Source organism: Malaclemys terrapin, chromosome 4 (genome assembly GCF_027887155.1).
Source record: "Malaclemys terrapin pileata isolate rMalTer1 chromosome 4, rMalTer1.hap1, whole genome shotgun sequence".
NCBI lineage: Eukaryota > Metazoa > Chordata > Testudines > Emydidae > Malaclemys > Malaclemys terrapin.
The window spans coordinates 65,564,386-65,591,487 of NC_071508.1; the positions used below are offsets into that span (position 1 = coordinate 65,564,386).

The 27,102-nt window shown below is 41.2% G+C and overlaps 1 protein-coding gene across 1 annotated transcript in view; it reads left to right on the forward strand.

Annotated features, from left to right (window-relative positions):
* LGR4 (leucine rich repeat containing G protein-coupled receptor 4) overlaps positions 1–27,102 on the forward strand; it is a 131,353-nt gene that overhangs the window by 91,507 nt on the left and 12,744 nt on the right. The window contains exons 5-12 of the mRNA XM_054025762.1: positions 18,819–19,034; positions 20,011–20,082; positions 21,435–21,503; positions 22,078–22,149; positions 22,242–22,313; positions 23,345–23,413; positions 24,219–24,290; positions 25,840–25,905. Coding sequence (XP_053881737.1) covers positions 18,819–19,034; positions 20,011–20,082; positions 21,435–21,503; positions 22,078–22,149; positions 22,242–22,313; positions 23,345–23,413; positions 24,219–24,290; positions 25,840–25,905 — 708 coding nt within the window. The remainder of the gene's footprint in view (positions 1–18,818; positions 19,035–20,010; positions 20,083–21,434; positions 21,504–22,077; positions 22,150–22,241; positions 22,314–23,344; positions 23,414–24,218; positions 24,291–25,839; positions 25,906–27,102) is intronic.

The window sequence follows — 27,102 nt, forward strand, 5'->3', positions numbered from 1 at the left end:
GTTGCTAGAGCAAGAACCTGTCAAATGTGGAGCCCAATTAAAGAAATTGGTACTATGGCTTTTTGACTTACTGCCAAATATTAACAGTATATGCTTGTCATTTATAATGTTTGGCATACGTAGCTTACACAGGTAGAGAAGTGACCTTGTTCCCATCTGAGATTAGGAAATGGATGTGGAGAAGTTAGACTTGTTCAAGGTCACAAAAGGAGTCAGTGGAGGTGCCAATGATAGAAACCGAAGGAGAGTCTCTCTTCCACTCTGACCCACATACACAGCTCCAGCAGCTTACAGTGGCTATTGGGGCCAATGGAAAATTGCCTGGTGTGGGGCCTGCACAGAGCCATCATAGGCAGCCCTATATGCCCACCTCACAAGCCAAAGCATCAGAGGCATGTTGGGACAGGAGGGTCGGTATCTCTTTAGCACTTGCTGATTTTTGGGCTGTAATACAAATTGTAGGGAGTCCTTGGGATGCGGCTGTAAATTAGAGCAACCCCCGGACTACGCTGATTTATGCCAAAGGCCATGCTAGTTCCCAGCCAGTCCAAAATCTAAAGCAACTTTACCAACTCTCTTCCTAGGTTGGAGTCTTAGTAGAGGATTTCTCCTCAGGTCCCCTGACTGTGTTGAAACCCTGACATGCTAAAACTATATAATGAACCATGATATGCCTCATTTAGGTATGCAAAATAGAATAATCTTTTTATCCAAGAACTTTATAATGTTTTATAAAGTTGTATTACCCCATTATTCCACATAAAAGTGAAGTGAAGGGCTTGGCTCAGTAGGCCAGCAGGGAATAGAAACCCAGATTTTGCTTAACTCCAAGCTGTTCTAAAAACCCCAGACAGCATTGACAGATATCATTTTCCTGAGAGGAAAATTAAACTGGCCATCTTTAATGTTGTGAGCAGAACATTAAAGTTCTTTTCAAATATTTCAATATTTTTAAAGTAGCATTAAGTAGAAGCTACTGCTTCAGTGTTTTGCGTGGAGTTATTTGTAGTGGAAGAGTTCAGGTGTGCTAAATGGAGGGACAAGAGTCCTGTTCAAGTTGTGTTAACAGAACTACTCTTGTACTAGAATATCATTTGTCCTTCAGTTACAGGAAAAGAGCTGTCTGTATATGCAGCTCACAGTCCGTGCAACCTCACTCCTTCTGCTTTCTGATTCTACCATCTTTCCCTCAAGAGCCTAACTTTCAACTCTATAAACACTGTGGCTGAGATTCTCAAAGCTGCGTAAAGGATTTGAACACTTAGTTCCCAGTCATTTTAATGGGATTTGGGTGTCTAATCCATGAGTCAGCTTTGAAAATCTTAGCCAGTAGCAATCAGAGTATCAGAGAAAGAAGTGCATTGTACTGATTACTTTGCATAACTGCAGTACAGGAACTACTGTTACTATTCCGGCAGTGATAGATGCCTTCTGTGGTCTTCCCCTCTATATATGTGCATAATTATAGTATTCTATAGTAGCTGAAAGCATTGCAATGCGCTGTAGCTCACAAAGGATTTTTGCTGATTGTCTCTAACATTTTTACATATTAAGTTAGTGAGAAGTGTGAAAAAAAATTCAAATGTGTGTTTGTTAAAACTTAAATTACTTTTTTAAATGCCATCATTTCCTGGCTTACTTCCTGTTAAAGTGACACATTCCACTACCCTTACTCATGTTGGATAGTACCTTATTCCAGGTTATCCCAATGACTCATGGACATAAGGTGACAGTATCTGTCCCCAAAAATCTGCTTTAAAAGACCTCTGTTTCACTTCTCTTCTTTGTTCCTGTAGTGATGATGCTAAATTTTGACATGGCCGTCATTCTTCCAGCAATGTAAAAGTGTTGCATCATAAACAGAGAATTATGACTTGTCAGGTACAAGCAGCAGGAAGATTGGGTAGGGAAAGGTGTGGTGGGGATGTTTTATGTTTAAATGTCCAACATAAGAGAGGAAGCCCAATAAATTGCTTTCTGAAGTAAATGAATTCCCATCTCCTCTTGGCTCCTCCATCTGACTTGGAATGAAAATACATCTTTTAAATCAAAAACTTCAATTCCAAAATAGTGATAGGAAACAATCTCTCCATGTAGTGACTACCATGTCACTACTCATAATTCACTGTGTTGGTGATCTAAGCAAGCCAAAGCTGAAATGGTCCTTGTATTACTATGTAATCATACTGTAGTCTCTCCTTCCATGCTCAGTTGTCAATTTCACTGGCTTGTTAATTAAGAAGGGTAGATTTGTTTGCATTAAAACATTTTTAAGAGGTGAAGTTTAATACAGTCTGTTTTAGTTATTAAAGTTTGCTTTGCTCACTATACATATATAATTTACACACACATACATATGGATACACACACAGACATGCACACAAAATATTTTCACTGGCTTGGGTCTATACAAGAAACTTCTGCTGGCATAGGTAGGTTGGTCAAGGGGTGATGAAGTATGATTCCTGACCAATATAGCTGTGCCAGCAAAATCCCTCAGTGTAGATGCAGTTACACCATCAAACTATACTTTTGCCAGTAGCTTATTTTGCTCCGGACTGGAATAAGCTATACTTTCACAAGTGTAGTAGGAACACTGTGCCATTCATTATAGTAAGGCTATACTGTCACAGCAGTCCTAGTGGAGATCTGGCTCAAGTTGCTGTGACGCAAGACTAGACTAATACATTATTTTGTAAATTATCTTTATAGATTAATTTTTTGATTAGATTGGGGGGAATAAAACCGTCATGCATCCATATGTGAGGATGAACTGCAGAGATACAAAATCAGTGTAACCTAAACTGCTAGCAGTTTGGAACTGCTTGTGAGGGGGATGGCTAAACTGGTAAAATGGGATAACCTATGTTTGCGGTGAATCATTCTAGCTTAATGGATGCTCTGGATAAAAAGGCTGATAGTGTTCTTGCTGTGGGTAATAAAGCTAGGTTCTGGTTAATTTTGTCTACTCTGACAAAATGCATGCTGCTACTTGCAAATGTATTTTAGTAGACTTCACTAGACTTGACAGTTTGAGAGGGAACATCTTGAAAATAAATGAAGATCTGAAAATGCAGGAGTAAAACTGGTGTTTTACTAATTGTATCGTTAATTTTACTGTAACGAATCTGGATCAAAAAGACCTTTGAATACAAAATTACTGCATTATCTGTTGGGATCATCGGATGGATGTAAAGAATGATGGATTTAAGGGATATATCAGTGAGCACCAATAATTATTTTAAGGTAATCAGCATCACTGTGTTTGATGCAGTCCTTTTTAATTAACTAATCTGGGGGGATTTTTCCCCCTGAAGTTTTCAGTTCTATTCTGTTGTTTCTCCACTGTTACTGAAGGGTTAAAGATGATCTGCTCATAAGTGTAAATGTATATTAAACTAGAATTGTGCTGAAGCGCTATAAGCAAGGTGATGGGGAACAGAGAATATTCAGCATGTTTATACTTTTTAACCTGCAAAAGAAACACGCGTTAAGATACACTGAATTTGGTTCTCCACCCCTACATTTGTTAAGAATAGTAAATGTTTGAGTGCTCTTTTGAGCTGTTTGCTAAAGGAAATAACTGATCATTTAATATGCAGCTGTTTAAATGTACTCCTTCATGGACTTTACAGAATTGTTGAGTGAGGAAAGCCTTTTTTTTCCCCATACAGTGTGTACCTTCAGGAGCCAGTTTCACTTGAATGTGAGTTGTGGGGTGTTTTTTAGCTTCAGGAATCCCTTCAAATTTTGTACCTTATCTACTAATTGGGTTTACTTGAGGAATTACATTCTAAATATTTGAGTTAAGAATCAGGGAGTGAGTGATCTAGAAATTGAATGCACCAGCATCTTTTTTTTTTTTTTTTTTTTTAAACTGACTACAGAAGAAAGTTGACTCTGTTCACCTCACATTTCAGCAATAGTCATTCCGATTGGCCTATCAATTGTTTTGGTTTTATTTACAAGGCATGTGGGTGAAAGATTAACACCCAACACAACTCCAACATGTCGAGATAACTTGCAGTAAATTTTAAATATGTAAGATGGTGTTATTCAGAGATCATACATATGGAAAAACATACCTGGCAAACCAAACTTGTCTATTGAATAAATTAGTTTATGAAATACTTGGCTATTTGCTGAAACCTCCACACTTTGAGTGGAGCAAATCCATGTATTTGTGTTCCTTAGTACTTGAGATATAGTGAGCAGCTGCTAGATGTAGTGAGCAAATGGTACTTGTGAAGTTATTTTATTAGAGTATTTTTTAAAAGTGCTTTTTCTTAACACTGTGGATTTAGTTGTCCTACATTCTAACAGTATTTCCAGTATATCCAGGCTTAACAGTACTTCACTTTGAAAATCCAAAATCTACTTCAGAGTTGTTTGAGTGATTTTCCTTGTGGTTTTTGAAGTAGCACTTGAAAGGAGCAAAGTTCATTACTGATTGCAATTGACCAAAAGTAGTTTAACACAAGTGTACACACAGTGGTGATTGCCTTCTATTAATATCAACATTTAACTTTCCCTGTTAGTATAATACTGTTACATTTCCATAACCATGTAAACTGAAGAATGGGGAGGGAGTAGTCTGATTGAAAACACTACCTGGAAAGGAAAATAGCAGCTCCTTGTGTTTTTTGACAGCTTAATTCTAAACAAAGCCATGAATTTCTTCCCTGTTAAAGGAAACAACACAAACAAAATGTGTGTGAGGGAGGGGTTTGGCCAGTGGCTGGGAATACATTTATCATTAACATTACCAACATCATGCATATGAGATTTTTGATCTGTTGGCCATCTTAGCCTGATGGATTTTTGCTGGGGGTATGTGGCCCGGGTCTGTTAAGGGAGATCTGAAGAAACAGCTGGCCGGCCAACCAGGGCCTGCTTTTATTACAGTGGGCCATCTGATTGATTGTCCTTTAAGAGATAAGACAGAGCTGCCAAATAGCAGTTTCAGGCTGAATGGAGACTTGCTCAGTGCTGGAAGGGAGACTACAGAACTGGAGGAAAACTTGGATTTTGTTTTTTTCCCCATGCTATGCTTTGTGCCCTCCCCTCCTGTCTTTCTTTGCATTTGTCCCTCAGTTTTTTACCTCCTTCCAATCCTGCTGGCATCATGCACACCTGCAAACTGCCCTCCCGTGCCTCTCAATCAGACACTCCAATTATTAGTGCTCCCTGCTCTGACAATCACCCAGACTTGCAGCTGTGAGCTGAACATCAGTCAGGGGGTGGGGGGGGGGGGATACAAATTAAACTGAGCATGAAGCTCTCCTTTTGTGAGTGCATGACTCCTCCTTCCTGTCATGTTTCAGAAGTTAGTGAAGGAAAGGAACAGGCTGGGGAAACAACACAGAATGGACTAGGCAGGCAGTGGAAGGCTCACAAGCTGTCACAGGAGAAGTCCCAAATATGGGATACTCCTGCTACAGGAAGAAATAGGCCTATCCCAGGGCATCACCATTTGCACAGATGACCAAGGGGCTTTAACCCATTGAGCTCCTCCCTGGCTCTGATACCAAGTACTCCCCAGAACCCGCAGCTGGAGAGCATTAATGTTGGAATGCTCTTACTGTGTGACCTTTTAGTGTGTGCTTAACGTGTGTTATAGTAATCTGCTGTTGTTAAATTTTATTGGGGGAACTGCTAATTCTTGAATTTAGTTAGGGCTTGGTCTACACTAACTACCTACTTCGGTATAACTACATCACTCGGGGGTATGAAAAATCCACACCCCTGATCAACGTGGTTATACCAACCCTCGCCCTCTGGGTAGACATGCTATGTCAGCAGGAGAGCTCTTTCCTGTCGGTTTAAAGCATCTTTACCAGCCGGGCTACAGCAGTGCAGCTGTATGGTTGTAACTGTGCCGATGTAAACTTGTAGTGTAGACCAGCCATTGGTGGTTTATTCTCTATCATTGTATGTCTCAAAAAGCCACTGTCGTCAGTGCTGATTGTGAGGAGCCTTTTACTGTAGGGTTGGTTTCTAAGGCTGCAATTGAGGAAGGTTGGCTTGTTCCAAAGGGACCGTACAGGCAACGTCATGGTGCTTTGCTTTACATTTTGTTGGGCTCCCTGTGCAACAGAAAGCCACTGCATTTGCAGCTTTATTTAGGGGTTATCTGTGTTTGTACTAGGGGTTGTTTTCTGTTGTATTCAGGAAAGTTGTGGTCCATGTGTCATGTTTATCCCAGAATTGCGTTGCACCCTCCATGATTGGTGCATCCTCAGCAGATTGTGTTTGAGAGTCTTTATAAGCAACTTAAATGTGTTTGATTCAAAATCATAACTTGGCAGGCGGCAGCTGCAATAAAAGATAATTCAAAACCACCAGCTTGGTCTCCACTTTTGAGAGAGTAAGAAATACCTGGAAAGGAAAACAGCAGCTCCTTGTGTTTTTTGACAGCTTAGTTCTAAACAAAGCCAGTTTGGTAGTTGAAAGCTGTTAAGCTTACAGGTTTGTTTTATCTGTTAAATCTAATTTTAATGTTGTGCTCTTATGAGAACTACAGGACACCTGGGTTTCTCTCGTACTCGCTCTCTTTCCCTCCCTCCCCATTTGTGCGGTTTGAGCGTATGTGAGAATGGAACCTGACAGGTAATAATAGTAAAGATGACAGCTCAGCAAATAAACTCTGAATTTATAGACTAAAATTTAAAGTAGGCCTCTCACAAGCCAATGCCTATAGGGAAGCTGGAATTGGAGTAGCTTCTAAAAGATTAAGGAATTTAAGCATATGCTGCAAGCTGTAATTTAAACAACATGAAGTTTTATCTTTAACACTTTAATGGACAAAAAATACAATTGTTGTAAACCTATAGTCCACTGAGGAATATTGGCCCCCTTCTGCTACTTAGTGTTAGTAAATCTTTCCCTATCCCACCTTCCAAAAAGCAAAAATTTTGACTTTTGTCTTTAGCAAGAATATTATATGATAGTTACCAAATATTTAGGGTGGTGGTGTTTTTTTTTTATTTTTCTTTTCAGTTTGTCCTTAAGATATACCAATGTTTATAGTACAGGTTAATAAAAAAAATGCATGTTCAGATTCAATAGCTGCATTATAGCCTTGCTTGAGCGTGCCAACATACTTTAGGTAAGAATTAGTCATTTGAAGGGGAAAAAAATAGATTTAGATTAAACTGTGGCATACAAGATCTCAGTCTGGAAAACAAAAAGTAGCACAACTATTAAAATCTAGTTAAGTTCTGAGTGCCACAAAATAAAAACAGAATGTAACACTCTGGGGCCTGTCTACACTAGGAACTTACATCAGTATAACTACATCTCTCGGGGGTGTGAAAAATCCACACCTCTGAGAGATGTAGCTATGCTGACCTGACCACTGGCATAGACAGTGCTAGGTCGAAGAATTCTTCTGTCCACCTAGCTAGCACCTCTCGAGGAGGTGGATTATCTACACCAATGGGAGAAGCTCTCCAGTTGGCATAGGTAATGTCTACACTAAGTGCTACAGTGGCACAGCTGAAGCTTGATCCATCATTTTGTGTAACCATAAAAATATCCAGATTGGTTCTTTAATATCATTTTACTAAGTGTGTGTGTTAAGGCATAGGTTTATCCCTAATACTATAAAATGAATTTCTGTGAAAACTCTAGGTGTAATAGAGTTCCAAAGTGTTTTGTCAGTCAGCCCCTTGGACCTCTAAAAGACCTAGGGTAGTGACACTCAGTGTTAAAAGAAATGGAAAATCACTTTGTAACTGGAGAGTTGCTGAGAGGCACAAAATAATCATAGAAAAATGTTCTAACACTGATTTGCTGAGTTCATGACCTTGCATCAATACTTAATGCTGTTAACACCATATCAACATCACTTGTGAGCATGACACAATGATTATTTTTCTTACTCCCTATGACTCCATAACACATTTCCCATGTCACCATTCACATCCTTCTATCAGAGAAAATTGAGGGAGGTATTTTCCCTCTGCTTTCCCCCTTCCAAATTTATGGCTGCAAGGGATATTTTTCTTGCTTGGGGCCTAGAACAGTCATTTGTGGCTTGAGCGCCGGAGTTGAATGTCACTGATCTAGGAATAGTAAAATACTCAAACCAGTGGCTGATCCCATTTGGAGCTCAGGTGCTAAGCCTTGCAGGAGTCTCAGAACAGTGTCTGAGCATAGATTCGTAAAAGCGTAGGGGTGGAAGGGGCCTCGAAAGGTCATCTCATTCAGTCCCGTACCCTGCCTCCCCCCGTTCCCCTTCCTCCCTGCACTGAGATAGGTCAAGTAAACCTAGACCATCCCTGACAGGTCTTTGCCCAACCTGTTTCTAAAAACCTCCTATGATGGGGATTCCACAACCTCCCTTGGAAGCTTGTTCCAGAACTTAACTACCTTACAGTTAAAAACATTTTCCTAATATCTGACCTACATCTCCCTTGCTGCAAATGAAGCCCAATGCCATCCATTGTGTGATAGAATTTAGCGGAGTGAACTAGGGATGAAGTATTGGTCATTTTTTATTCTGAATTTCAGTGCTGTAGTTGGCTTACACCATAACCTTCACAATGTGTGGCTCCTTCCTTTTTCAGCCCTTTAGCTGTAGAGTTGATAGCTCACTGAGACGTTTTACAATTGAATATGCCTGAGCAAATGTAACTTGGTGAACATATTTAGAAAAGAGACACTGAAAATACGCACCTCCCTGCAGCAGAAATGAGAGAGCCGTCGATGAGTAATCACAAGGACCCAGAGGCATGTGTTTCACAAGTATGTTGACTTACAAAAAAAGAACGAAGGCATTTGTTGAAGAAATGAGCTGAAGATGTTTATTCCATTGGAAAATAATTCTTTTGATCTTTAGGGACGTGTGTGACTTTAGGAGGGGGAGAAAGACACACAGGTAATTTCTAGTTGATTTTTTTTCCCCCTAAGGGAGCCATAGGCTTTTTTTATCACCAGATGTTTAATTTCTCTGAAATGGTCTAGTCCAGGGGTTGGCAACCTACGGCAAACCCCAACACCCAGCCCTCTGCCCTGCACCTCCACCCCCCCCCAGCCCTCTGCCCTGCACCTCCACCCCCCCCCAGCCCTCTGCCCTGAACCCCCCCGCCACACCCAGCCTTGTGCCCTGCACCTCCACACACCCCCCAGCCCTCTGTCCTGAATCCCCCCGCCACCCCTAGCCCTCTGCCCTGCACCTCCCCCCAACACCCAGCCTTCTGCCCTGCACCTCCACACCCCCCCACCAGCCTTCTGTGCTGCACCTCCACACACACACACCACAGCCCTCTGCTCTGACCTCGAGTCGCCCCGCTCAGCCTGCTGCAGGCCTAGGTGAACAGAACCCCAGGCTGGAAGTGGGCTGAGCAGGCTGGCGGCGTAAGATCGGCATTTTAATTTAATTTTAAAGGAAGCTTCTTAAACATTTTGAAAATGTTGTTTACTTTACATACAACAATAGTTTAGTTATATAATATAGACTTACAGAGAGAGACCTTCTAAAAAACGTTAACATGTATTACCGGCACGCGAAACCTTAAATTAAAGTGAATAAATGAAAACTCGGCACACCACTTCTGAAAGGTTGCCTATCCCTGGACTAGTCTCAGCGCAGGCTAATTAGTATGCACAAATAAGGGTGTACACACCTGCCAGCTCACGGGGCTGGCCAATGATATGCAGTTGCCAGTATATGAACTATAGGAATTAACTCTTTGATGTATAGCTTTAGAGGTAATGACACCTTGATCATTTTAAAAACAAAACCAAAAAACCTTGGGCTTCAGAACATTTACATTTCCCACTTCCTATGCTTGTGTGTTTGTGGTTTACTTTGCTGCATTTCATAGCTTTTATTATTAAACAGGAATTCAACTTCTGCTGTTCTTTTCTCAAAAAGTCTTAAAGATTTGAACTGTTTCAACACCAAACTCCCTTTGCATCAGCAAACTAGGGAAATGTGGTCTAGATTAAATTACAATAAGGTGGGTGCACAACTGATTGAAAGACCATTTTCAAAGGATAGTTATCAATGTTTTGCTGTCAGACTGGGAGGCCTGTCAAACTAGTGTGGCCGTGCAGGGGTCAGGCCTGGGGCTGGTTACTATTCAATATTTTCATTAATGACTTCAATAATGGTTTGGAGAGTACGCTTATAAAATTTGCAGATGGCACCATGCTGGGAGGGGTTGCAAGCACTTTGGAGAACAGGATTAGAATTCAAAAGAACCCTGACAAATTGAGAATTGCTCTGAATTCAACAAGATGAAATTCAATAAAGATAAGTGCAAAGTACTTCACTTAGAAAGGAAAAGTTGAATGCACAACTACAAAATGGGGAATAACCGACTAGGCAGTAGTACTCCTGAAAAGGATCTGGGAGTTATAGTGGATTACAAATTGAATGTGAGTCAACAATGTGATACAGTTGCGAAAAGGCTAATATTCTGGGGTGCATTTAATAGTAGTGTTGTATGTAAAGCAAGGGAGGTAATTGTCCTGTTCTGCTTGACGTAGGTGAGCCTCATCTTGTGTACTGGTTCCGCACTTTAGGAAAGATGTGGACAAAAGTGAGAGTCTAGAGGAGAACCTCAAAAATGATAAAAAGTTTAGAAAACCTGACCTATGAGGAAATGTTAAAATAACTGGGCACGTTTAGTGATGAGCAATTGTGATCAATTGTTCTCCACGTCCACTGAAGGTAGGACAGGAAGTAATGGGGTCCATAGGTGCCGACTTCTGCTCCTGCCAGTGGGTGCTCGGCCCCCCTCTGCCCCCTCCCTCCCCCTATTCCAATTCCTTCCCCAAATCTCTGTCCTGGCCCCGCCTCTTCCCCGCCTCCTCCCCTGAGCACGCCACATTCCCACTCCTCTCCCTCCCTCCCAGCACGCTGCCAAACAGCTGTTTGGTGGCAGCTGGGCAGGAAGTGCTGGGAGGTAGGCGGAGGAGCGGGCATGCAGTGCGCTCAGGGCGGTGTGGGGGGGAGCTTGGCTGCCAGTGGGTGCAGAGCACCCACTAATTTTCCCCCGTGGGTGCTGCAGCCCCAGAGCACCCACAGAGTCGGCGCCTATGATGGGGTCAATCTGCAGCAAGGGAGATTTAGGTTAGATATTCGGAAAAACTTTCTAACTAGAAGCGTAGTTAAGCTCTGAAATAGGCTTGCAAGGAAGGTTGTGGAATCACCTTCATTGGAGGTTTTTAAGAACAAGTTGGACCAACACCTGTCAGGGATGGTCTAGGATTAATTGGTCCTCCCTCAGTGCGGAGGGCTGGACTTGATGACTTCCTGTGGTCCTTTCGAGCCCTACATTTCTATGATTCACAACTGAAGAATAAGAATTTGTTGCTGATTTGTTGCATAGAGCAGTGGTTACCAACCAAGGGTACACGCAGAGGTCTTCCAGGGGGTACGTCAACTCATCTAGATATTTGTCTAGCTTTACAACAGACTACATAAAAAGCACTAGCGAAATCAGTACAGACTAAAATTTCATACAATGACTTGTTTATACTGCTCTATATACCATACACTAAAATGTAAGTATAATATTTATATTCCAGTTGATTTGTTTTATAATTTATATGGTAAAAATGAGAACATAAGCAATTTTTCAGTAATAGTGTGCTGTGACACTTTTTTATTTTTATGTCTGATTTTGTAAGCAAGTAGCATGGGCTGTGGGTATTGAAGGCAGGGCCCAAACAGCCTTGCATGGCCCCTCCCACAGTCTGCCCCCAGGCCCCTTCCTGTTTGCCAGGCTGTACTGCAGGAGGCTTTCTTCCCCCTCCCTCCCATAGCTGGCTGGGGCGTTAATGGGGGCCAGCCTGTGCTCTGGGACTGGGGGGGACGTGCTGCCCACTCACCCACCCACCCACCTGGCGTCCAGGGATGAGAGGGGCCATGCTACCCACTCACCCGCCTGGCGTTCCAGGGCTGGGGGCGCTAGGGTGGCCTAGGGGTGTGGGGAGGGAGGGGATGGCTGGCTGCCATGCTGGGAGGAGGGGGACTCTGGGCTTTGGGACGGGGTGGGGGGAAGCGCTTAAGCAGAAGGGTTGGTCCGGGCTGGGGGCTAGCCTCCCCGAGTCCAGGATTCACCTGCTACCTATGAAGTAGTTTTTAAGTGAGGTGAAACTTGGGAGATGCACAAGACAAATCAGACTCCTGCAAGGAGTACAGTACTCTGGAAAGGTTGAGAACCACTGGCATAGAGAGCATGCTAAATACTAAAACAGTGTTAAAATATAACTCTCAAAGTGAATGTAGCCATTGCACAGAAAATGGGAAAGTAAGTTCGAAGAGAGTGGTGTTTTGTGCAGGAAAAGAATATGAAGTCTGTTTGCAAGCAAAGCCTGTCAGGCTCAGAGTATCAGGCAAGGAGTAGTACCATTTTGTCGACTTTTACTGGAAAGATCTTTCAATTTGATTCTGCTAGTAAAAGCTGCACCTTCTGTCGTGAGTACTTCAGATCTGGAGACCGAAACTGATGGCAGACATTCAGCCACCTAGGTTTTCCGGGTGTGAAGTCCTCATTTTAAATTCCCTGAAACCCAAAGAAATGTTGTGTAACCCAATAGCTTAGCTGGGTGGTAATTGAAGCAAAAACTAATTGTTACAAGTCCTTTGCTACTCTTTTTGAAAGAGAGATGAATCATTTTCCACATGAGGATGCATTATTATTGCGAATATCCATGATCAGAATTAATTTGGGAAAAAATATGATGGCAAAGCTAATCCTGTGCAAAGAACACTGATAGTGTTAACCTTTGGTTTTTTTCCCCTGGAGTTTGTTGGAAAGGATGCTCTGCCAGAAAGAGGGAAATCTTTGAATTTAGTTGGTGATATAATCCTTTATTTGTCAGTGTGATTCATTGTTCTGATATGAGGTTCAATAATACATTTTTAATAGTGTTATTCTCTGACATCAGTCACATGATGATGATGATGATGATGATGTGCGATCACTCGTTACCGAATAGGATCATCTTCCTTGGGAGTTATGGGTCCTCAGGTGGCTAACAAGGCCAGTCCTTGAACCACAAGTTCTATTACAATGAGGGCAGATGTTTTCAGGCTCAGCAGGAGGTTGTTGACCATGACTGGAGAACAGTCGCTCCTTCCTCCTGTGCCTCTTGTCCTCTTCGGCTTGTTGGCGAGCAAGTTCAAAATGCAGGGGACCATCATGTAGGACTTCACTCCATTTTTTAAGCAATCCTGGGCAAGTCTCTCCCAGGTATTAATGTCAATATTACATTTTTTAGGTTGTCCTTCAGGGAGTCCTTATAACGCTTCCGTTGTCCACCCACATTACGGTACCCTTCTTTCAGCTGAGAGAACAGAACCTGTTTTGGGAGGCGATGGTCTGGCATCCTGACAACGTGACCAGTCCAGTGGAATTGCTGACTGATGATCATTGCCTCGATACTGGTGGTCTTTGCCTCTTCCAGAACACGAATATTGGTGCACCTGTCTTCCCATTTGATCTTCAGAATCTTACAGAGACAGTGCTGATGGTGCCAATCAATGACTTTCAAGTGGTGTCTATAGGTTGTCCAAATTTCGGACCCATACATTTCGGAAGTTGGGAGAATAACGGTTTGATAAACAAGAAGCTTGGTGTCTGTTCGAATGTTGTGATCTTCAAAGATCCTGTGCCGTAAATGAGAAAAAGCTATACTGGCACAGCTCAGGCGATGCTGAATTTCAGCATCAATATCTGCCTAGGATGAAAGATGACTTCCAAGATAGAGGAAATGATTGACATTCTCCAGTGCCACTCCATTGATTTTGATAGATGGGGCATGTAATAGCTCATTTGGAGAGGGCTGATAGAGTACTTTAGTCTTCTTGATATTAAGACTGAGATCAAGACATGCATAAGCATCAGCAAACACATTCAAGATAGTTTGAAGATCTTTCTCAGAGTGGGCAAAGATTGCGTTGTCATCAGCATATTGAAGTTCCACAATAGATGTTGTGGAAATCTTACTCTTGGCTTTGAGCCTGCTAAGTCTGAAAAGCTTTCCATCCATTCTGTAAGTGATTTCAATGCCAGCTGTAAACTTCCCAGCAATTAGGTAAAGAATGACTGCTATAAAAACCTCAAACATGGTTGGAGCGATGATACAGCCCTGTTTGACTCCTGTTTGTACTTTGAAAGGTTCACTCTGGGAGCCAGTGCTGCTCAGAACAGTCGCTTTCATGTTGTCATGAAACAATTTTAGGACATTGGATGTCCTGATAAATACATCAATCTTAGAAAGTACAGTCCAGAGGGCACGGCGATTCACTGAGTCAAAGGCTTCTGTTAGATCAATAAAAGCCATGTACAGTGGTCAGTTTTGCTCCCGACACTTTTCTTGCAGCTGCCGTGCTGTGAAGATCATATCCACGGTTCCATGGTCGGAAACCACTCTGTGACTGGTAAAATTTCTTCTGACGGGGCAGAAGGCGGGTTTCAAGGATCTGCACCAGAACTTTGCCTGCAGTGGCTAGGAAGGAGATACCATGATAATTTCCACAATCCACTTTATCCCCTTTCTTGCCGAGGGTGACAATCAAGGCATCCATCATTTCACTGGGTATCTCCTCCTTTATCCAGATTTTAAGGATAAGCAGGTAAAGCTGCTGAATTAGCTCTGGTCTACTGGTTTTGAAGATTTCAGTAGGGATCCCATCTAGACCTGCTGCCTTATTGTTCTTCATCTGCATGGTGGCATTGTGCACCTCATACAAATTGGGAGGGTCTCCGAACTCGTCTCTAAATGGTCGTTGAGGGATTTGCTCAAGGACTTCATCTACAGCCATAGAATTACGGTTAAGGAGATCTTCAAAATGTTCTTTCCAGCGAGAATTGATGGCTTCGTTGTTCTTCAGAAGTGTGGTTCCGTCCTTAGAGCGAAGAGGATGTATACCGTGACAAATTGGCCCATAAACAGTCTTGGTGGCACTAAAGAAACCACATGTATTGTGGATGTCCACCAGATGTTGGAGTTCTTGTGCTTTCTCAGTCCACCATTTGTTCTTAAGTTCTCTGGTTTTACGTTGTACTTCCGTTCTCGCCTTGGTTGTACTTCCGTTCTCGCTTCTCTCTTTATATTACAATTATATTACAATTTGTCATTCTGCCAAGCACTAAATGTCATTCTCTTCTCATTGATGAGTTGCTCTATTTCAGCATCATTCTTGTCAAACCAGTCCTGATGTTTTCTGGTGTGGTAGCCTATGGTTTCCTCACAGGCATTGATGATTACTGCTTTCAACTGGCTCCAATGTTCCTCAATTTCTTCTGGAAACTCTGATGGGAGCTTTTCTTCTAAGACTGCTTGGAAGTGGTCATGCTTAATAGGGTCCTTCGAGTCTTGAACCTTCAGTTTGCATCTGACCTGCTTCTTTTGCAGCCTCCATTTGGGAGTGATCTTAATTTTCATTGTGGATCGAATAAGGCGATGATCAGTCCAACAGTCATCAGCACTTGTCATTGTTCTTGTGAGAAGTATGTCACTATGATCTCGGGTACGAACTATGACGTAGTCAAGGAGATACCAGTGCTTTGATCGTGGGTGTCTCCAAGATGTTTTGAACTTTTCCCTTTGTCAGAAAAGGGTGTTTGTAATAATATGTTCATGTTCAGCACACTTGGTCAGGAGGAGAATTCCATTTGAATTACTGTTGCCAACTCCTTCTTTCCTGATTGTTCCTTTCCACAGGTCTGAGTCTTGTCCAACATGTGCATTGAAATGCCCCAGAAGGATGATCTTGACTGCTGTAGGGGTCTCTGATAAAATAGTTTCCAACTGAGAATAAAAATCTTCCTTTACATTCTCATCGGCATCCAGTGTTGGTGGATAGGTCCTAACAATAGTTGCCTGTTGATTTTTGGTGAGCCTCAGTTGGAGTGTCAAAAACCACTCATTGATGCCAACTGGTACCTCAGAGAGGCACCTTACGAGCTTGTTCTTCTTCGAGTGATTGTTCACATCCATTACACATTAGGTGCGCGCGCATCGCATGCACGGATGTCGGAAACTTTTTCCCTCAGTGGCTCCCGTCGGGCCGGCAGGGTCCCCCCTCCCGCCAGAGCGGTGTCCTGCTCTAGTGTATATATATCCCTGCGGGCCCGACCCTCCCTCAGTTCCTTCTTACCGTCTGTGGCGGCGTTGGAACAACTCTGTCTCTCGTCTGAGAGTGTCCCTTAGCGTAGTAGTTAGTGTTAATCTTAGCAGTTATCAGTTCTTAACTGCTAAGATTAACACTAGCTATTAATCAGATCTTTCGAAATACATCTCACGGCGTGGTATCTCTCTGGCTAAACAATACGGACCACAGGTGCTCCCACCAGGTCCAGCAAATTCTTCTTGGTAGTAGGAAGCCCTCCACAAGAGTGACCTACCTTGCCAAATGGAAGAGGTTCTCCCACTGGTGTGAGCCTCATCACATACAACCTCTGCAGGCCTCCGTCCCATCAATTCTGGACTACTTGCTGCACCTCAAGCATCAAGGGCTCGCCCCCGCCTCAATTAAAGTGCATCTGGCTGCCATATCGGCGTTCCACCCTGGAGAGTTGGGAGTTTCGGTGTTCTCCAATCCCACAGTAGTCCGATTCCTCAAGGAGCTGGAGAGGGTGTTTCCCTACAAGCCACCGCAGCCTACATACCCTCGATGTCCGTAGAGCCTTGGCATTTTATCTAGAACGGACCAGGCCATTCCGCAAGTCGATGCAACTTTTCATTCCCATTGTGGAGAGAATGACAGGCCAGCCTATCTCGGCGCAACGCTTGTCAGCATGGATTGTGCTTTGCATACGCACATGCTATGAGCTCGCCAACGTACCAGCCCCGGAGATCAGGGCTCACTCGTCTAGGGCCCAAGCGTCCTCGGCGGCTTTCTTGGTGCAGGTTCCACTCCAGGAAATCTGTAAAGCAGCCACCTGGTCGTTGGTGCATACGTTCACAGCCCACTACGTGATCCATCATCAGACCAGAGAGGATGCGGTGCTCGGCAGGGCTGTGCTTCAATCAATTGTTCCTTGACTCCTACCCTCCTCCACTGGTAAGCTTGTGAGTCACCTAATGTGTAATGGACGTGAACAATCATTCGAAGAAGAAAAAACGGTTACCTACCTTCTGTAACGGTTGTTCTTCAAGATGTGTTGTTCACGTCCATTACACTTCCCACCCTCCTTCCCCTCTGTCGGAGTCACCGGCAAGAAGGAACCGAGGGAGGGTCGGGCCCGCAGGGATATATATACGCTAGAGTGGGGCGCCGCTCTGGCGGGAGGGGGACGGGAGCCGCCCTGCCGGCCCGACGGGAGCTGCTGAGGGAAAAAGTTTCCGATGTCTGTGCACGCGATGCGTGCAAACCTAATGTGTAATGGACGTGAACAACACATCTCGAAGAACAACCATTACAGAAGGTAGGTAACCGTTTTTTCTTTATAGCAAAGCCCACTCCATGCAATCGGGGTTCATCTATAGATTTTTCCCGTCCAGAAGAGGTGTATCCTCCTTTCTCCTCCCTCACCTGTCCTTCATCAGCTCTTCTCGTTTTGGTCAAAGCAGCAATATCGATGTTAAACCGACTCAGTTCATGAGCAATAATGGCTGTATGTCACTCTGGTCGGTCGCTGTTTGAGTTGTCCATCAGGATACATACGTTCCAAAATTGAAAAGTTTCTTACATTTTTAAATCGCTGAGGTAGTGATCCTGCTGGATGCGGCTATCCAGCAAAGAGAAACAGAGGCAAAACTATTTTTAGGGTACCCTTTCTAACCCCCTCCCATGTGGGGTGAGCAAAGTGGATCCTAAAAAGGACTGCTCAGTCGTGGGTGTAGCTGCCGAGATGCTCGACCCGTCTCAATCCTCGAGCAAGACGATTGTATCACACACCCACCGCCTGTGTGTCGGTCTGTGACTAGGAACTTCTGGATTTCACTATCCTGTTCCCGCTGCCACTCGCCAATCACCACTGGACTTTTGACTTGTACAAATGTTATTTTCCCAAAAAACTGGAAGATTAAAGTGGGGAGACTGGTGACAACAGTCACCACACTACCCTTGACAGATGGAGGACTTGAACCGTGGACGAGGACGATTGGAAAGCCTCTATTTGCTGCAGCCTTCATCCACCTTCACAGCCATTGTAACGTTACACAACAGTTTCACCTCCATTGTGCAGTTATCCTCCATCTGCTCTGCAGTTAGGGACTTCTTGGATCACACTTTGTCTGGAACCTCGCCCTTGACCGTTCTGCCATGGGTGACCCTAAGGGAGTACATGACTCCAGGCAGCATCGCTCTTGGGGTCATTGAGACACGCAAGCCTCTCCACCACTACAAGGTGGTGATCCATGGAGAGGATCAGTCACATGAGTAATACAGTAATAACAGAAAGCAACACACTAATAGTATCTAATACTATTTACAGTGTACCTACAGAGAGGATTTCAGTCAAGATAATGTAGTTTAATGCATTAAGATCATCTCTTTGTAAATTTGTTCCAGTAATGTGCACTGCTGTGCATAGTGGAGTCTTCTGTAGAATTGTTATCCATTCAGATTTTATAAAGATGATTGTAATTTTAAAAATTATTTTACTGTGTTAAATATGGACAGGAAAAGAATAATTTTGCTATTTGAATGATCTGAGCTGTTTATTTGGATAAAAAAATGTTCATGGCCCTTTCAGCGGCATCTCAAAACTTCTCAAAACTTTCAGGTGATGAATTCTTCCCGTAAAACTATTTGAGTTTTTAAATATATTTGTGTGTTTTAATCCATACTTGTACTTAACAAAGACTTGTGAACTTCACTAATTTCAATTATTTTTGTTTCTATTTAGGCGTTTAGATGCTAACCATATTACTGCAGTCCCAGAAGACAGTTTTGAGGGTCTTGTCCAGCTACGTCACCTGTGGCTGGATGACAACAGCTTGACAGAAGTCCCCATTCATCCACTCAGCAATCTTCCTTCTTTGCAGGCCTTAACTCTGGCTCTCAACAAAATAACACACATTCCTGATTTTGCATTTACAAACCTTTCAAGTCTCGTTGTTCTGTGAGTATTAGCAGCTTTTCACTTTACAACTCAATTTGATCCTCCAAGTGTGGACCTGATTCAGCTAGGATTGCAATGAGAAGTGTGTTCTGTTCTGTTTCACTTCAGGTGGCTAATAGTTTGTAACCCAGAAACAACACAAACTGGTACAATTATCATCTGTATTAGAGAGGTCTACACTACCAGAAAATCAAAAATGCTATGACTGAGATTGCTCCATGATTTTCAGTTGCGTTTCTTTTTGGTAACATAGTCATTCTTGAAAACTGACAACTGAAAAAAGTTGGCAAAAGAAGGCATTGTAGTTTTTAAGAGATGGAAATGTCATCTTCTTCAGGCTTGTTCCGTATAGGATATTTTTCATATGCTTTATTTAGTCTTAAATGTGCCTGGGACTGGTGTTAACACTAGAGCTGGGCCAAATGTTTTGAGTTTTTGAATTAATTTTTTTAATTCGAATTTTCATCACATTTTTGGGGGTTTCTCAACTAACTGTAGAGATGGTTGGAAGTTTTCAGTTTTCAAAAAGTTCTGTCAGTTTCAAAAAGCCAGCAAAAAATAATTAAACTTTCATGACTCTCTCTTTTTTGTGGAGGTGGTTTTTGGTTTTGGTTTGGAACTACTCTAGTTGTTTGCACCATTTTGCTTGAAGACTATTTAAAAACCTTAGCTATAAACTGAAGGCCCCACTTCAGCACTTGGAAATTAATTGCAGTTTTGTCAGAATCAGGAGTGCTGAACAGGGCCTCAGGTAGGTAATTGTGATGATATCCAATATCTTGTTCTCATCTTAGATTGTGATATCTCTTGTCTGGTAATAGAGGCATTCTTTTGTAAAGTATCACTTCCCCTCACCCTTTAATGGTTTTTCTAAAACATCCTGCTATTGTAATATCAATTAGTCAAATTTATGTTAATTTTATAACTTATCCATGAGAAACTGATTATTTTGAAACTGATTTTGTTGTCTCTTTAGGCATCTTCATAACAATAAAATAAAAACAATAGGAAAACATTGTTTTGATGGATTAGACAACCTAGAAACTTTGTAAGTACATTTTCTGTGTTCATTTATTGGTCTGTGTTTGTAGAAATCTCTGTAACAGACTAGTTATGGAAACTAGCACTTCTGACAAAAGACTTGGAAAAAATTGTTCAGATATCCCTAAGTTTATAATTAAAGTGTTATAGCTAATAAATAAATACTTGTTACCTCAACTTACTTTTAGCAATAAACATATTGCAAAAATATGTTGCCAATTGTCTTTGACAATACTAATTACTTCAGTCCTTGTGTAATAGTGAGATATGCTTGAATGTCAATGGATAAAATAATCTTGAGTTTAAGACAGAGAGCTCAGAAGCAAAGTTTATAGCCATTTAAGTGTTTTGTATGATATTGCATGGATTACAGATTTCCTTTCAGCTTGCTTCATGAATCTCTAGTAAGCAATATTTCACTAACAAAAAAAATTTGTTACATTTAAAGAATGCAGAAAATATCTATGATTAAATCCTGGCCCCACTGAACCAGTGACAGCTCCCACTAGTTAGAGAGGTGGTGGAATTTTACTCCTACTTTGTGAGAGTTTGGAGGAGGAACTTTACTTGCTCCAGAAACCCTGTAAATCTTTATTTAATATTTAGAACAGTCAGTTATCAGGGTAAAGTTGTAATTTGATATCTTTTAAAGTTAGAAACCAGTTCTAGGTTTTTTTTTTTTTTTAATAAATCTTTTACTTCTCAGCTGGAAGGAAAGTACACTCTTTGGGCCTAGTCCTGCAGCCCTTCTCAGGGGAAAAATCAATAAGAACGTAGTCTGAGGAAGAGCTACACGATTTTGCCCTGTGACATTACCTTCTGCATTTTTGTGAAACAAACAGCCAGCATAAAACTGAGAGCTTGACTGGCTCTTGAGCTGGAATGGTGACAGAGCAACTATGATTAGTTTATTGTGTAGCTGAACAGTAAATGTTTCCAACAAATCCACTTTGCTAATGTAACAAGGATTTGTATATTAGGATTTACATGATTGTATCGTACTTGACTCTACCTCTTCTTTTGTTCAGTTATAATAGTTGTCTTTACTAGAAGGTCTGTAGGTCCTGCTATTCTCTTGTGGCTGATATTGGTGTATATTAGAGATTTTCTGAATAGGCTATACAAAATTGTCATTCGTATCTGCACCTTTTTTGAGTTTTTTTTAAAGACTAAATTTTAGTTTTAAAGGCTTCTGAAGGATAAAATCATCATTAAGATAAACCAGTGTCTAAAGAAGTATATAGCTTCACTGTATGGAGATTATATATACGGTATATAAATCAAACAATTTAACATTAGGTATCCACTGAAAATATGTTGCTAGCACTTAGTGTTTGCTGATGTTGCTATTTCTACTAGGGATTTAAATTATAACAACATGGTAGAATTCCCTGAAGCCATTAAAGCACTTCCAAGCCTAAAGGAGCTGTGAGTATTACTACATCTTATTCTACCCATTTTCTTTATCCTTTTCACAAATAAAAAAGCAATCCTAACTCCAAGGTTAGGAATGCCTCTATTGTCCCATTACCCAGTAATCTGAAATGGACTAGGTTATGGTAAGCAATACTCTAATTAGAGGCGGGCGTAATCAGCAGTTAGTGAGAGAGTCTATTATTTTTTGAGTGATAAAAATAAGCAAATTATTCAGGATAGCAATTAACATAGATCTTAACCATCAGCTATTTGGACATTGTTTTGGGGCCTCCAGTAGCAAAATTATGTAATTACTGATCATTATGCTTTTTTAAAAAACATTTTATCACAGATAGATGCAGAGTGTAGCTTTCTCCCCTGAAATATTTCCATTTTAAGTACTGATATATAGTAGACAAAGGTCTGATCCTTCAGTTGTGCATAGTCTCATTTGACTTCAGTGCAACTGTTTGCAGGATTGAGCTCTGAGTTTGTGTATTATTTGAACACTAGCCAAATGACAGTTGATCGACCCTAATGATGCTATATTTTAAGATTTATTTCTCTTTTGTCAATATATTTTTAGGGGATTTCACAGTAATTACATTTCCATAATCCCCAATGGTGCATTTGAGGGAAATCCCCTTCTAAGGACTATGTAAGTATTATTTTGTGTGTATTTGTAGTCTAATTATCAGACAGTGATTGTATGAACTGATGGGAGACTGAAATCTGTTTTTAATTCCTCAGACATTTGTATGATAATCCTCTCTCTTTTGTGGGGAACTCGGCATTTCAGAATTTATCAGATCTGCACTCCTTGTAAGTACTTTCTCAATTTATAACAGAATATCTGAAGTGAAATAGCATGTCTGTGCCCCTAGAATAACTGATTTGGCTGGTCAGATGTTGCTTCATGCACAATTTTTATTTGCACTTAGTTTTAATAAACTTTGCTGTTTGTTCTTGAAATGTCCAGTAGTTTGAGAGTCTGATGGATAGTCTTAAAATTTTTTTGTTCTCTTGACTAACTCGCATAAGAAAAGTAACCTAAAGCCAAATACTCAGTTCCTTGTCCAGACAAATTCCCACTGAAGCCAGTGGAGCCTATATATATTTCTGAATATGGATGGACATTGGGAATGTGTTTGCAGGCAAGTACATGCACACTTTGAAAAAGATTGCTAGTCTGGAGGTTCTGAGTAATGAGTAAGTAAAAACTGACTTAAAAACTTCAAGATTTGAGTCACAATCAAAAGATTTTATAGTATACTGTATACTTTATACTATATTCAGAACATATATCTAAATGGCACTTTCAAGTGGATGGATCCTGCTTAGGTACAAATGCGGGATCCCACTTGGGTGCCAATCCCAGGATCTCCTAATCACAGACTAATATGTTTTAGTATGTTAGATAGGAGGTGATATTTGCAGAACTACTGTGGTGCCTCCTTCATGCTGATCCTTCAAATGGCACACATGTAAAAATCAGCACTGATCTTATTTGTTGGAATGGAGTAGCTTTGGAAGTTGGATCACAGCACCATCTGCAGAAAATTAGCACATTAGCAGTGTTCTGCATTCCAAGCATGATTCTGACAGAATATCACATGCTTTCATAGCATTTGATTAAACATATTTTTACTTTAGGTGTATTCAACGAGTGTCTTTAGACCTACAGTGTAACCAAAATCCATTGAGGCAATCAATTGATTAGTATGTAACTTTCTAATGAAAACTTCCATAACAGGATAAAAGGATTGTCCCCCTTCCTCCTTCCACCTCCTCCACCCCCCCATCTCCCACAATTTCCATAATATAATTTACAGATAATCTACCTGTTTATTTAGGGTCATTCGGGGTGCCAGCATGGTGCAGTGGTTTCCTAATTTGACAGGAACCAGTAATCTGGAGAGCCTGTAAGTATCTTCTACCAAACACTGCCAATACAGTAATTTCTTGTTCTGTCTCTTCTTGGAACAATTAGTATTAAAATTAACTTCCAATGGTAGAAGTGTGGCTTAGTGAACAGGGCTGGAAGCCAGGAGATCTTGAGTCTATTCCTACCTATCTATTTTAGGTAATTATATGACTGCCATTACAAAAGTAACGGAGTGCCTCACAATTTTGAATGTATTTACTTGTGAGGCTTCAGCTGGAGTACAGTGTCCAATTCTGGGTGCCTCATGTGGTAAAGATGTGGATATGTTGGAGAGAGTCCAGAGGAGCACAACAAAAACGATAAAGGGTTTAGAAAACGTGACGTCTGAGGAAAGATTAAAATAACTGAGCATGTTTAGTTTTGAGAAAAGAAGACTGAGGAGGGACCTGATAAATCTGCAAATATGTTAAGGGCTGTTATAAAGAAGATGGTAATCAATTGTTTTCCACAATTCACTGAAGGTAGGACAAGAAGTAATGGGGTTAATCTGCGGTAAAGAAGATTTAGGTTAGATATTAAGAAAAACTTTGACTATAAGGGTAGTTAAGTATTGGAATAGGTTACCAAGTGAAGTTGTGGAATCCCCATCATGGAAGGTTTTTAAAAACAGGTTAGATAAACGCCTGTCAGAGGGGGTCGAGATTTACTTGATCCTGCCCCACTGCAAGGTCTTGGACTAGAAGGCCTCTGATGGTCTCTTCCAGCCCTACATTTCTGAGACCTACTATATACTGTTTGAGCATTCAAACATGTATGTGTTTTTTTGTTTGTTTTTAACACAGGACTCTTACAGGCACCAAGATAAGCAGTATTCCCATTAACCTATGCCAAGAACAAAAGATGCTTCGGACTTTGTAAGTCAATATTTCCTGCTCCTGTTTTACCAACAGTAAAAAATAATTTGATAGCGATATATTGCACTATATTTAAAGAAAGTGTCATTGCTCAAAGTCGCTCTGTCAACGTTGGTAGGTCCCAAAATTGTTCAAATATCTGATCCCTCTTTGACTCCTCTGGAGTCCTGGTGCTGCAAAGTATTATGTTGATATACCAAATCAAGTCCTTGAAACAGCAATGTGTTTATTGAAGTACACGGTGTTTCTTCACCTGTGGTGGTGTACAGCTGTAAGGATGTCAGTGTAACAGCATTTGCATGGGAATGTCTTCACATTTCATTGTGCCACCCACTTGCTCTCCAGACCACACTCATCATCCACATTTGGAGAGTAAAGAAGAGTGGCACTCATAACTACATAATGGAGAATAGAAAGTTGGGGTGGAGGAAAAGAATGGTAAAGTGCATGAGAGAGATAGGAGGCATGCACTCAGAAGGTAAAAGTAAATGATGGGGAGAGGGCAAATTAGAAAATAAAAATGTATTTAAGAAAGAGGATAGGTTTTGGGGGGAGTAGGGAAAAGATAATTGCAAAGGATAAATTCTTCTCACTGAAAAAAACGGGGGGGAATATGTCTTCTGTTTTATAGACAGGAAAGACAGCAGAGCATTGTGCTTTCTCTGTCAACCATTTGCTTTTTGAATCTCTAGTTTAATGATAGTTTGGCTGTTTCCAGACCCCTTTCTTGCCACCCTGTCCCAGCACCCCCTAAAAAAATCTGAAAACTTTCCCAGCTTTGGATGGGGAGTGATCTGCACACTTTGAACAGATCTGAATTACATCCACATGTCAGAGATCACCCTTCCGTTTCTTGTGGAAAACATGCGCCTTTAATTTTGAACTATCAAATTGAGGGGATTTATACAGTAGTTATTTTCCCACTGCATGGATTAGTTGGCCATGTTTTGTGCACTATTTTATATGCGTAGCTAATAGCAATACCTACAATTAACACTTGCCTGACACTTTCCATTATATAGTTTTAGTTGTTTATAATTTTGCCAAACTTTAGCCATTTGGGCTGATTTTTTTTTCATGCTTGCTGTCTGTCTCAGGCTGAATATTTCTGAAAAGTCTTCAGTAAAAATGGTTAAGCCATTTAAGAGAACGAGAGTGAAAAATAGATGGGTTTGTCAATGTTACAAGAACTGAGAGAATGTTCTCTTGTATTTAAAATACGAAGCTAGGATTCAGGGATGCTTTATGAGCAACCTTGAGTCTGGCATTTCCTCACTTTCGAAGTTTGACTTCGCAACCTTTACGTTGTTTTTCATAGCTTTTTGTATGTAATAGGTAGAGCCAGTATACATAATGGGGGCCAGTTGCTGGGGAGCATAGCTGTGAATCCCCTGACTTTTGTGTGTCTTTAAAATGTCTTCAGTTTTTTTCTAGAACTGTGGTAGCAGGATGGTTGGTATGCTGATTTTTATTTAATTTATGGTTGCAGTAAAGTAACATTTCAAATAGAGCAGAGTTAAACTAACCACTCTCTATTGTCTATTTCAAGGGACTTGTCTTATAATAACATAAAAGAGCTTTCGAGTTTTAAGGGCTGCAGTTCCTTAGAAGAAATGTAAGTAGAAATGTATGTTAATTATCCTAAATAACCCTTAGTGTACTGAGTCCACAGCTTCAAATACTGAGTTCTTGTACTTAACATCTGACAGAAAATGTAATAGATTTTTAGGACCAGAAGAGAATCTTATGATCAGTCTGACCCCCTGTATAACATAGGCCAGAGAATTTCACCCATTGAGTTCACTCACATAGTCAGAGGTTTCACATTTCTTCCTATTTGGACACAAAAAGAATGAAAGACTCAGTAATCCTGCTTTTCATAGCAAGCTTGTCATATTTATAAATATGCACTCCTCATCTTTGCTATCCCCACTGCTTAATCCCTTGGTTTCTGTAACCTTCTCCCTTCCCTACTGTAACCTTCGCTCCCCTCCCAACTTTTCTCAGTCCTCTCCATCTATCCAACATGGCACTGTTAAAAGTCCTCTTCCTGTCCAAGAAACACTTTTCCCTCTCAAATCCCTTCTTTGTTTTTCCTGTGTTTTACCACATCAGATAAAGCTCCTCATCCTCTCCTTCCAAGCCCAATATAATCTTTCCCCTGCTTATATCTCTGCTCCCATTTCTACCCCTGGTGCTCTCCCAGTCCTCTTTTCTTCTTGTGCCATTCGCCTTTCTTTCACTCTCAGCTTTGCACCTTCCAATGTGTAACCCTCTAGTCTTGGATCTGTCTCCAAATCCTTGCCTGTCAAGACCCCATTATCTCCCCCATAAAACCTACTTTTTTACAAGTATCCAGCCAGTCTGCTTTCCTTCTTGCCTCATTCTCTTGTCATGTGCTCTCTTGTCAGAGGCCAGTTGTACAACATGCTGAGTTTCAGCTTCCACTAAAGTAATTGAGAGTTGAGTGTGGTAGGCACCTTGCAGGTTTAGGCCCTTAGATTGTGAATTCTTCAGGGCAGGGAATATATTGTACATTCTAAAGTGCATGGTCAATTTATGAGACCACATAATTTGATTTTTAATAAGGATAAATTTATCTGATTGAAAAATATATGATAATTTAAAAAATATATATAACAATGCTCCAATCTCCACCACTTTCTTCCACTGCCAGGAACAGTCCTGTGGTTGAAGGCAGCATAAAAATGCACCATCCCCTGCTGCCCTTAGAGAAAAGTGTTGATATTTCATCCACCGGTAAGCAGGTGGAGTAAACAGATGAATCTTGTCCTGTGCTCTGACTGTCAGT